We start from the raw sequence: 12500 nt of genomic DNA, 5'->3' as shown, positions 1-12500 counted from the left end.
AGATTCGAAAGTGTTTGAAATGATGACGCTGGCCCAAGACATGGGAGTGGATGAGTTGAAGATCGCGTGCGAGGATCACGTCGGCAAAACGATGTCGGTCGCCAACGCTTGCACATTTCTGACGGCCGTGATGGAAATTCAGGAGAAAGCATCGGGTAAGTTTAAAGTTTATCTGCTCTTCTGCTAAGTATAAATACCTGTCCATTGTTGTACGTGATTTTAATTAAAAACTGCAACAAATCGAGAGATTTAAATCGATTTACGTGAACCATGAAACGCGTCCTGTCTTAATGCAAATACCGTCCAAAGAGTGCTGCGATGGAATTCAGAAAAATGAACATTTCAGTGAATGTGTAATCTTCTTGATCTCGTGTTTTGTGAAGAGAAAAAATGAAAAATCGTGATGCCAAAACTCCAAAATCGAAAAATTATGTTCAGTTAGTTCCGTAACCAGCCGTGCGGTGGCACTTTCGGGCGAAAAATAGTTCCGACACCTGCCGCGTGAAGGCGCTTTCGTAACTGACCTACGACAACGTTAAAAAAACGGTGGAAGCGGCGACCACCAAGTGGAAAACACAGGACGGTGCCGGCGGGAAAACTAACTAGAATATAGGGCAATTTTCCCCAAGGAAAACGAGATTTTCATGGCTTACAACAAATAAGCCGTATCAACAATCATCCAGATAAACGGATGCTCCACCCACGCTACTTCTATTGGTTTCAAGCCCTGTAACCGGCATTCTCTGGGCTACCACATTCACTGGCTAACAGCGATTGCTTCTTGAATCCTCCTGGATGATGATAATGATTATCGCTCCTGGATTAAAATATCCCGGATTTTTCTTAGCTTTTCCCGAGATACGGCGGCCACGAGAGCAAAAATTGGTGTATCTATCCAGGCAGTGCAATGGTGCGCTTGCTTGCCGTTTCAGATCAACCTCAATTAAGCATCGGTGAAGATGAAACTGCTGATGACGACCAACAAAGATCAAAGTGAAAGGGTTATATCGCAAGCACACGTAATGGTGCTGATCTTGGAGCCAATAGTGAAAAATTTGGATAGTATTGGAGTGGAATGGTAAACATTGAGCACTGAACTCTTGCGACACGCGATTTATGTCGGTACGATTTTTATTGTTATTGTGTATTTGTGTCGGTATTGATTTTTTATCATATCAAAGGTGGAGGGGAATAATACACAATTAGATAACAATTGATTCTACTAGACACATAACTCTTGTGATATCATTTTCTTACAAAAATTTACAAATACACCGTGTCCAATATATTTTCATACAAATTCAATCATTTAAATTTTTTAACGGGTGAACCATTTTCTATCATCAGAGTGTTTTTTTAAAGCGAAACTTACACTAATCAATTAAAAAATATTTTTCGGAATTACCCCTCCTTCCACCCTGTTTTACGAGCTTCAATCGCTTCTAAAGTCCAATGCACGTGGCACGGACGACTTTCATAGACATTTCCTCCCATTTTTTGAGATCGTTGCTTCAAACTGAATAAAATTAGACAATTTTTGTTCGTTTATTTTTGTTCGTTTTCTCTACAAATCCGGTTAAATTGTCCCTGCACCAGTTTTTAACCAAAATTGCTCCTCCAAGAGCGCTCAAACACGCTGGAACACATACTTTTCGTTCCCGTTTAATCTTTCCACGCTGAATTTCACCATTTTCTTCATATGATATCTTTTATAATACGTTGGGTAAATTTTTCCGCCTTTTTCAATAAAAAATTGGCGTAATTTGCCGTGCGGGCAAATACGAATTTAATTCTTCCCATACAAAGGACAGGTTTAGATTAGATTAAGAAATACCAGACAAGGAACATGTGGCTCAACAATTCTTGCCTAAATGTATGAAAAAGGATTTTCGGATGACGATTTTGAGTCTACTTTTGCTGCTTGATGCGGCATTTTTTCTGTAAAAAATCTGTACCAAACCAATCTGTAACGAGAGAATACAGATCTCAATTGTGCCCGATTAGCAACTGAAGTAGGATCCGTTCAAGAACCATGCACTGTGGGATTATATAGGAATAAATGTAAATATAGGATGTAACATGTAAATACTTACTTTTTATAAATTTTAACATGAAATTTCGTAAAACAAACCCCAGTTGACTACCAGACCTGTACGTAACTCTATTGCACAACGCTCGTTCTGTTCCCTATCACTGCTATGTTATCTGCTGTTTTAATAGGATTATGGCCGGCTGGGTCTCCGTTTTTGACATTTATTTGACATTTACGCTTGTGTTTACGCTTCCTGTGTGTATGTGTGTGTTTTTTTCCGACTTCGGCTTGCGCGCTTTTTGCTTAATTTCTCGAAGAACCTCCCGGAATCCCGGAAAACCCCGGAAAAATCCCGGAAAATGTCGTCGTTCAAGGGTTCCAAAGTGCAGAAGGTGATGGTTCAACCCATCAACCTGATCTTCCGATACCTGCAAAACCGGTCCCGCGTGCAAGTGTGGCTGTACGAGAACACCTTCCTGCGAATCGAAGGCCATATCGGTGAGTTTCTGGCGTCATAACCTAACCGGCGGATGCCGGATTTTGGCGGCAGAGTCCTAATTGTTCCGATTTTCCACTTTTGCAGTCGGTTTCGATGAGTACATGAATCTGGTGCTGGACGAGGCGGAGGAGTACAACATCAAGAAACAGAACCGGCGTCAACTGGGACGCATCATGCTGAAGGGGGACAACATCACGCTCATCCAGAACGTGCAGAATTAGGCTTCAATCTTCGTTCGGATGATTCGCGGATTTACGAATAATTTAGCATTTAAGTCGTGCATTTGGATGAACTCTATTGGTCAGAGTTGTGTGAATAAAGTTGATCCACGAGTGGTGTACCCCTAAGTTCCGGTGTTCTTACTGCGTTCCGATCCTAATGTAACTCGATCCCTCTGCATGACTTGATCTGATTCGTTTCTTTCGTTTTAGGTGCCAAGTGTGCAGCCCCGTTCCTGGAAAAGTGCATCACCTACATAGCGGAGAACGCATCGGAATGTGTGAAAACGAATTCGTTCCTAAATCTCACCAAGGAAGGACTCATTCAGGTCATCTCGTATGATAACGTACGTAATGAAAGCACAATTATAGTCCCGATCCGAACAATCCGTCTGATCCAATCATTTTCACCCTACAGCTGGGCTTGGAAGAAGAGGATGTTTGGCGTTGCGTGCTGGCGTGGGCCAAGAATCAGGCCGGCGTGACACAACCAACGGCTCACTGGACCGAAGAGGAGAGAGGACGCGTTTGTCTATACTTGGCACCGGTCATTTCGCATGTCCGGCTCTTCCTGATCGACAGCCAGGTGTTTGCCGAAGAGGTGGAACCAACAGGCGCTGTCCCGATCGAACTTTCATTGGAGCGATACCGTCGAGCAGCTCTGCACTCCAATAAACTCCCAACAGCGGCAGCCACAGCGGTCCCAGCACCGGCCAGTGGTCCCTTAACGGAGAACGATAAGCGGCTGCAACCACGCCTCATGCTGAATCTCTTTCATGGCTCAACCATACTGAAAAATGACAAAATTCACTTCCAAGGTACTCTCAACGGATGGTACGGTGCTGCGAAGCAAACCTGGCGCTTAGTGTACCGTGCCTCAACCAACGGATTTGCAGCATCCGCTTTCCATCGTCACTGTGACGGTGTGGCACCGCTTTTCATCATTGCTCTGGTAAGGACAATTATGATCTTATTGAAGAAAAGGACAAGAATTTGAACGAACTTTTATTTTCAATTACACAGGGCTCCAATGGCGCTATTAGTGGAGGGTTTACGGATGTCGCTTATGCGAAGACTCACCGGAAGGGTGGCTATTTGCACTCCGAGAAGGCGTTTCTGTTCGCGCTAAACTATGGCAACGAACCACCGACAAAGTTCGACATCGTTAAGAAACCGTACGCGATCTGCTACCATCCAGAGTAAGTGATTTAGTGCGCATTGTTTTAGCCGCGATTACTGGATTCAAACGGCGATCTGTTCCTTTTCAGCTGTGGACCGATCTTTGGTGCTGGTGCCGATCTGCTCATCTCTGATAACTGCAACGTGAACACGGAATCGTATTCCAATTTCCCGCATTCCTACGATGGACCCAATGCCATGTTTGGACACTTGTTTGGAGACTACAATTTCTCCATCACCGATTACGAGGTATTTACGCTCGCACCATCAGCAGCCCCGGTTGGCAGTAAAGTGAAACATGAGAGATATCCGTGAAGAAAACTCCCTGCGAACACTGATACACATGGAGAGATTAGGGAAAATATTCCCAGCATAAAGTAGTGGTTTTTTCTATTATTTTACCTTAAGTTGAACAAGATTTACAAAATGGTGACAGAGAGAATAATTGTAAGTCAGTATGCTTCATATAAAGAAAAATAAAATTGATATAATTCTATGAACTAATTCAATGAAGCGTAAATGTGATAACACAAGAAAGTATTGAGAAAAAGAGCAGAGTAAAACTAGCGGAGATTAGCGTTCTAAATTGCGGAGGTGTTCCACTAAACTCTTTTGAAGTTACTTGTTAGTTTTGTTCTAAATAATGAAACAAATGAAAAGCATGCTTTAAAGGATCTAATAACGTTTCAACTCGTTAGGAAATACATTTGCACCCATACTTTACTTTTCCACCGCTTCAACCAACGAGCGGTCTTGGCCTGCCACAGAAGATTCCTCCACTGTGAATGAGAATTCCTTCATTTGCACTCTACTATCTTCTTTTATAATTCTAGAAATGCCACTTTGTAATTGTAAATCCATTTCTAATAGCACGCTACACTGAATATCTTCGATTTTGTGAATTTGAAACCGAAGCACATGGCGTGGCACCAGTGCACAGCGCAAATCTAGACAGAATGCTCTCGTAAATCTATGGCATGACCCCAGCGTGTGCCATGAACCAAGCATAAACCAGTTCACGCGGGGGTTTACGAGTGTGAACCTTACACCCATCAGCACCAGCACCAGCACCAGCACCAGGTGCTGCTGTCTGCTGTCGCTTGTGCTGCAATGTTGCACAGCCCAAATAAAGTGCACCTCACCTACCGGGATGAGCTCATTAAAGCACTGAGCTAAAGGGGTTCCGCTGCGCAATATTGATCGATATGCCAATCATTCATTTCTTTCCCGCGGTCGCGATCATTCGGGGCAAACACATGATGCGCGGCACACTTGGGGGTCAACCCGCGCATCGTGTTGCATCGCGAAACGGCATTTCCAATGGCCACCGCGCTCAGGCCACGGTGTGTAGTACTAATAATGCAATCATCCTGCTGGTGGATGCTAGCGGACAGACAGACAGGCGGGCGGGCAGGCATTCAGACAGGCTGCCGATCAGCTGGGTGCTGCGCTGCGTCGGGTCACGCTGGGTTGTGCGGTTACCGTGGCCCGGCCCTGCATGAAAAATACGCTCCATGGGATATTTGCGGATCGGGCGTGCTACCGATCGGTAAGATAGATCGACATTCTGAATGCGCTGTGGCTCAGCCTTTGCCCTGCTCATACCCGTCTCTCCACCGTTGGCTCCCGGTTGAACCTAGGCCACGGGGAGCACTCAGGGAGTGAAGCGTAGTTTGTAGTGCACCCCATCCATCCATCCATCCATCCATCCATCGTTCCACCTATCCATCCATCCGTCCATTTCAGTTCATTCGTCCATTTAGTCATCATTCTTGTCGGTACCGTCGGTCGCGGTGCAGCTTGGTGCACCACTTTTCTTCTCGAATCCAGGCCCATCTCACGGTGCAGGCGCAGAACGAATGACACCGTGGGTCCGTGCACTATGATCCAACGGAATTAAGCCTATTAATTATGTCCCTTTGCGTGCGCCTTGCGCTAATCTCTTTCGCTCCCTACCTCTCGCTTATGGAAGGGGGGGAACGCCTGTGTGAGGGGGAGATTAATATCATAACGAAAGTTATCCATCAAAACGTGGTGCACCGTCTTCACAGGCCAGCCAGCCTGCCAGCCTGCCAGCCAGCCAGCCGGTCTACATTTCATTCCGCTCCGTTTCATTCCTTACCGCCGCAGATACTACATCAGATTCCGAATGGTGCATACACTCCTGCTCCTGACCCCCTGGCATGTGCACTCTTTTCAGTCACTCGCTGGCCTGCACCGGATCGCCTGCATTTTCTCGCAGAAATGCTCGCGAATCCGCATGGTCCCCCCGCCCCAAACGTCCCAAGGCAGTTCATCAGGGCGAGGGGCGATTGCGGCTCCACCGCAAGCAACCTGGACAGAGACGATTGTCGACAGAAATATTTCAGGCACAGCAGCAGCAGCAGCAGTAGCCGGCTCGCTCCTGGTCCAGCGCATAGAAACCAATAAATCATTCATCAGGATTTTGGAATGCTTTCCCGGGTGTTGCGGGTCTGCCCGCTCCGGGCTGCTGCCTGTCGCGCACAGATAACCTGCATCCTGAAACAATTCCACTACATGGCATCTGGAGCTCCCGGGCGGCGGCGGCGGTCTATGACGGGTTTGCACGGCTGCCCGGGGGTTCGGCCCTGCAGTTGCAGTTGCATCCAGATGCCACTCCAGACGATGCCAGCATACAGCCAGCAGCCCGGAGCCCGGAGGTGGATGATCGATGCTAATAAAATTAAGCTCTTGTCATTATATGGGTATTAGCTTTTGTTCGATCGGTCGGCTACTAGTGCGCGGCCGCGTGTGCTCGCGTAAGTTCAGCGGCTGGTGGAATATATCAATACCAGCGGGACTCACTCGCGGGCCACAGCTGTGCACACACCCGGGACACCATGCTCATGATGAGGATCATGATGATGATGATGATGGTGGCGGTGATGTGTGGTGCCCAGGGACCTTGCCCCGGGACGACTAGCGAGGAATGTTAACTGGGAACTGCATTTTTCGCGCGACAGATGACCTTCTGAACTGTGGGGAGTAACGATGCACGGCGCACGACGCACCACGCATTCCCTCTGGAGTTCTCTGGAGCCCCCTGGAAATGGGTATAAAGAAGGAAGGAGTTTCCGTGCTCGGTGACGCGACACCGGTTTTCCATAATCGATTGGAGTAATTGTGGTTTAATAATTAACTTTATCCGCTCTCCCCCCCTCTCTCTCTCTCTCTCTCTCTCTCTCTCTCTCTCTCTCTCTGGGGGCATCCTGTGGATGTCTGGGATTGGTCTGGATTGAGCAAATACAGGTTTTCATTGTGTGGCGGAGCAAGGAGGAAGAAGAAGCGGTGCAAGATGATCCTCCGGTTGGCAAGGCATCATGATCAATTACCAGCCAGGCGTAATGAAGGAGTACGCACACACTCCCTGTGTCCAGTATCGCACATTCCTTCACTTCGGGGGCGAGTTTTCGCGATCGCGATCTACCGCCACAGCAATCCGGATCGAGCCAATCACACCACACCGCAGTGTGAACGCGGTGCCTTATCGCTTGCTGCAGATCAACAGCGGCACGGCATCGGTTTGCAGCAGGCGACAGCGAAGCATGCCCCCCCCCCGCCAGGCTTCGCCACATCTTCGGTCAATTACGGATGCAGGTGTTAAAGGTGCTGGTCGTCGCACACCAAACACCACACCACATTACCATGGGAGCAGCCAACGAAGAGGAAGACGACATCGGAGGAACTACACCGAATTGGCACCCAGCAAGCCTCTTTGGCGTGCGAGTTTTCGACGCAACACATTCGACGTCACGTCGGTACCGTCACGGGTATGTGCGCGGTGTCTGTGCCTTTGGCACATTATTTACGCCCCGAACCGCGCCACCACTCGTCCGGTACGGCCGGAGCTCCACTAGTGGCGCTGACACAGGGGACCGCACAAAGGGTCACTATTAAAATGACCTCGAACTTGTGTGTGCCCATATCTAAAAAACCCTCGGCCTCGGTTTCCTTCCCTACTGGAACGGGTACTGCACTGTTCCGCGCTGTGGCGCTGGCCAACTGGGAGACCTTCACCGGCACAGGTCCTCTCATTTGACTTCTGCACGGAGTGTGTATAGTCTTCATCCCCGATACACATTGACTCGTATGGGATGTCGGCTTCATAAATATTTATCCACATGCCCAACGACTACAACGACCGCGGCCAATAGGTGTGCGATTGCGGTGGGAGTGAGTGAGAGAGAGAGGAATGTGGACAAACATTTCGTCCATTTTCGTCGTCGTCCTCTTCTGCGAATCCCGTCGACTGGACCGGAAAAAAAGGGCAAATGGCGCCCTACCTGATTTGCCTGGTTCCCGGACACACAGGGCTCAAGTAATCGAATTAGAAATCGAATTGACGCCACCAAACACACACATATCGCAAGCCAATTCGCGCGTGGATCGATTCTTTCGGTTGGATAAGGTTCGATTTGCTACGATTGTTCCCGAGCTCCATCGCTGGCTGGCTCCGGATACCGAGCGCACCCTATAGCTCATGGCTGACAAGGCAGAGGAGAAGCCTGGGAAACTAGCCCCTGGCCCTGTTCGGTTTGCCAAGGGCCTCTCCGCTAATGTCCATCGAGCGCGATCAGTCACCACCAACCCTCGCTGCGGCACCTTCCCTCGCAGTGGATGAGTAAGTGCGCTCCGAATTACTTTTCATGGACATCGTAAATCAACGAGACGAAAAAGACCAAGCAGAGAGTGAGAGAGAGAGAGAGAGAGAGAGAGAGAGAGAGAGAGAGAGAGAGAGAGAGAGAGAGAGAGATGTGATGGTGCACCGCGAATCAGGCGCTTGTTCCGAATCTTAACCCTCTTTGGGGAGCGTTTGAAGCACACGGAACACTGCACCGCGGATCACCAACAGCTAGCTAGTTGCCAATAATAAAGTGAGTGGTCCGTGGCATAGAAAGTGAAGCTCCGGAACCGGATAATGATGGATCGAATGAACGGCGATAGGATCGTGGAGCTAGCGGAAGGGAGGAGGAGGAGGAAGTGCTAAACAAATCATCGACCGATCAAGGCGACCGATTATGGTTGACATAATCGACGTTATTCATTACCGTTTCCCACCGATCCTTGGCTCCGGGTAAGCGGGCAATTCGGCGCCACGGCGGTACCGTACCGTACCGCCGCTGCTCCTATCCAAGGCTCCTGGCCTGGCCTGCCCTGGAATGCGATCTGTGATCCTCAAGTGAAGGCGCGCGCGCTCTCCAAACTCCGGCGGCCATCTGGAGGCCGACAGAGTAAATAGCTCATAAATTATAGATCATCACTCGAGAAGTGCAAGAAGAAGAGGGCAGAAGAGGGTGAGGAGCATGGCGCCCCCCCCCCCCCCCCCCCAATTGTCTAATGGAGCACCAGCGTGGTCGGTGCATCGGATCGGGCAGCGCAGCGCGTTTGCTGCGTTTCAAACAATGCATCGACCACCAATCCACCACCAATTGGGCGCTATCGCGCTCCGCTTTTTACTCCAAACTGTACTGCGGTACGACGGACGTTGTTTGTCTCATAGAGAGAGAGAGAGAGAGAGAGAGAGAGAGAGAGAGAGAGAGAGAGAGAGAGAGAGAGAGAGACCCCATGGATCGATAGATGTGCCTGGCACTGGCGCACGTCGAATGGCGCTCCTTTGAGTGTGGGTTCCACCTTGAAGCGTTCCCCTGGTCTGGCGCTGGAGTGCGCGAGCCTGTAATCGCGACAAAATCACGGGCAACGTCCAACGGTCCGTCCGTCCATTGAGGGCCCCGTGATCGGCCGTTAAAGGTTAGAGATGGAGACCTCATTCATTGGGCACATTGGGCTTTTGGGTTTTATCGGCGCTTGGCATGCACGGCGTGGCAAGGCGAACGTACCGTCGTCTGCAAAGATAACTATCAAGGAAGTGGCCGCTGGACGACTTGCGGAGAGCGAGAGAGTATTCCGCCCGGTTTTTGGGGCCAATATTTGTGTAGCATCGGCTCTAGTAGACTAGTGGCGCCCTGGGGGACAAGGGCGCCTAAGCTTCTACGATCAAATTATTGGTTCGATTATGATATTTACCGGTAAAAACGGAAGCAACGCTGCTTGGCATCGGGCATCCACGCTAGGAGAGGAAAACTCAGGAATTCCAGGGCCACTGGGGCCACTAGCCTTATATCCTCCACACCACGTCCATAATGGTCACGTCGATGAAGGCGAAATGTGATGCCCGAATCCGCACATCAGCGGCAGAAGGTAGATCTGCCTAGATCGCTAGTGAGAGTAGAGAGGCCCGCCAAGTACTACACTGCCAGACCACTTACCGGTCACTTTCCCAAAGACAGGGAACAGGAACAGGGTCCCCCCCCCCCCCCCTGGGTATGCACGGACGTCCTCAGTCGATAGTCCGATGTGGCTCCGATGTGCATCGATATGATCAGGTGTTTACGCGATGCTGGTGCTGGTGCTGGTTGGTTGCTGGTGGTTGCTGATGGTGCATCCACTCACTTATCATCTGCTTTCGCCGTTGCCGTCGTGTGAATTGTGATTGTGACCGCGTGCGCCGATGGGAAAGGGGCATAGGATCCCTCCCATTCGGTTTGGGAATGTGCATTGTATTCCCGTGGCGAACGGCATGGCCTTTCCTCTCGTCTGAGTCCTCGTCCACGGTTACGTTTAGTGGTCAGCAAGTGTGTCTGTCGAGGGGGTGCGCAATTTGTACCGGCCGCCGACCCATTCGGTCTAATCTATCCCCGATATCAAACATAACTCAATTACCATAAAGCCGAGGATATCGCGACCCCGCACCCACTCACTCACTGCACATCTTCCATCGGAGGAAACACTGGGGGGGGGGGGGGGGGGGGGGCGGGTGGTTAAGAGAGCCCTGTCCAGCTCCAGCGGAAAGGCCCAGTGCACGCCGATAGCAGCACCACAACGGTATTTTGCTCGTTTGCTGGAAAACAATGGAAACCGCAACCGAAGGGAGATGCATCCTTTCTTATTCTTTTTCTTTTTCTCCTGCTGTTTCTTCTTCTTCTTCGTTGCAGAGGATCTCGTGGGGAGGATGATTCTCGGATGTGGAATACGCGCCCAGGGCTCCATACGGATCCGGGACAATCTAATGAAATGTGATGCAGTGCGAAAAGATATATAAAGAGAGAGAGAGAGAGAGAGAGAGAGAGAGAGAGAGAGAGAGAGAGTAAGAGAGGAAGAGAGTGTGTCTGTTGAGTGCTGCTGCACGAATCGGCATCGAGTACACAGATAGAGTAAAGTGGGGCAAGAGTGCGCACTTAACTTTTAACTCGCTGTATTTCTCTAAGAAAAGAAGTGTTCGTCCTGTTAGCTACACCAAATGAAAGTATGGGTTTGTAGCTTAAAATTGTGGAACAAAATTTTTGATCGTACTCATACATCTTTTTAAAAATGCATATTAAGCGAAAAATAAAAAAAATTTAAAAATAAAAAATGCGCACTCTTGCCCCACCATTGGGGCAAGAGTGCGCATACGAAATCAAACCTCATCGATGTTCAAAACTGGTCGGAGTGTAAAGTCTAGAGTAAATATAAGCCATTATTGAAGAAAACATTCATTTATTTCATTAAAAAATGCTTTTTTTCTAAAAAAAAAATTTCATAACAAATGAAAAAAAAATATTCATCTCTTCAATTCAATTTAATTCAATTATTTTTTTTGCGGATATTTTCGCGTTCATAGGCACAATTCAACACACTCTGAAAGCATTGTCGGCATCTTTGCGACAAAAGAACAACCACAACACTCTTGTGCACTGCGCACTCTTGCCCCATAGTGCCGTTTTGAGAAAAATTGTAAAATACCAAAATATCAGTCCGTATTCCGGAATGAAGTTTTGAGCATTTGATTCTACATTAATTAAGGAGTCTTTGTGACTTATATAGCGTAGCATGAGAAAATGTAAACGAAATGATAGTGTTTTCAAAAAAACATTAAATAATATGCAAATCGCGAAAACTACAACTTACTGCATTTCTTCGTTGTTATTTATCCAATCCAAAAGAAAAAACACGTATGAACAAGCCACTACATGACCTTTCAAACAAGTAGAGTGTTGTAAGTTTCAGTGCTACCGTTTTCTAGAAATGACTGGTGCGCACTCTTGCCCCACTTTACTCTAGATATTGAATTCAATTCCTAAGCAATATGGCATTCAGAAGTAGCGTCCAGCAGTTCATTGGCACGATCTACCCCTCCGCTGATGACGATGACGATGAAAGGCAGCACGTCAAAGATTCTTCCGAGCCCCCATTTTAATCATCCAATGAAGCTGTCTCTGTGGCTGTCTATGGATTGGAATCTTTGCATCTCAATGAAGCTACGCACACTAGCAGGACAGAGGAAACGAACACTCTACTCGACTCGGCTAGAAAAGCGCTTCTCGAAAGCATTTCAACCTGCTGCTGCTATTTTGATGATAATTCATCGATAAATCTTGCCCGAAGCGGATCGTAGCGAGTAAAATCGTCCACAGTGTATTATATCGGTCTCGATAAATGAGTGCGGCTGATGGCCGAAGTTTACGAGGCAGAATCAACCAGGTGCCAAGGCCTTTGGTTGGTTGCCTGGCTG

At 48.4% G+C, this 12500-nt stretch overlaps 2 protein-coding genes across 2 annotated transcripts in view; both read left to right on the top strand.

The window, feature by feature from the left end:
• LOC126578197 (uncharacterized) overlaps positions 1-4280 on the top strand; it is a 4757-nt gene extending 477 nt beyond the window's left edge. The window contains exons 3-8 of the mRNA XM_050240519.1: positions 1-155; positions 2963-3096; positions 3168-3434; positions 3483-3701; positions 3773-3948; positions 4018-4280. The exon at positions 1-155 is cut by the window's left edge and continues 11 nt beyond it. Coding sequence (XP_050096476.1) covers positions 1-155; positions 2963-3096; positions 3168-3434; positions 3483-3701; positions 3773-3948; positions 4018-4243 — 1177 coding nt within the window. The 3' untranslated portion in view covers positions 4244-4280. The remainder of the gene's footprint in view (positions 156-2962; positions 3097-3167; positions 3435-3482; positions 3702-3772; positions 3949-4017) is intronic.
• LOC126578202 (probable small nuclear ribonucleoprotein E) lies at positions 2281-2878 on the top strand. The gene is made up of 2 exons (XM_050240526.1): positions 2281-2530; positions 2616-2878. The coding sequence occupies exons 1-2, from the start codon at positions 2392-2394 to the stop codon at positions 2750-2752; spliced, it is 276 nt and encodes a 91-aa protein (XP_050096483.1). The 5' UTR covers positions 2281-2391; the 3' UTR covers positions 2753-2878.
• Positions 4281-12500: the final 8220 nt, after the last annotated feature.

Source organism: Anopheles aquasalis, chromosome 3, assembly GCF_943734665.1.
Source record: "Anopheles aquasalis chromosome 3, idAnoAquaMG_Q_19, whole genome shotgun sequence".
Taxonomy (NCBI): Eukaryota; Metazoa; Arthropoda; class Insecta; order Diptera; family Culicidae; genus Anopheles; species Anopheles aquasalis.
The sequence above is the reverse complement of the archived record's forward strand: the minus strand, read 5'-3'. Positions and strand labels throughout refer to the sequence as shown.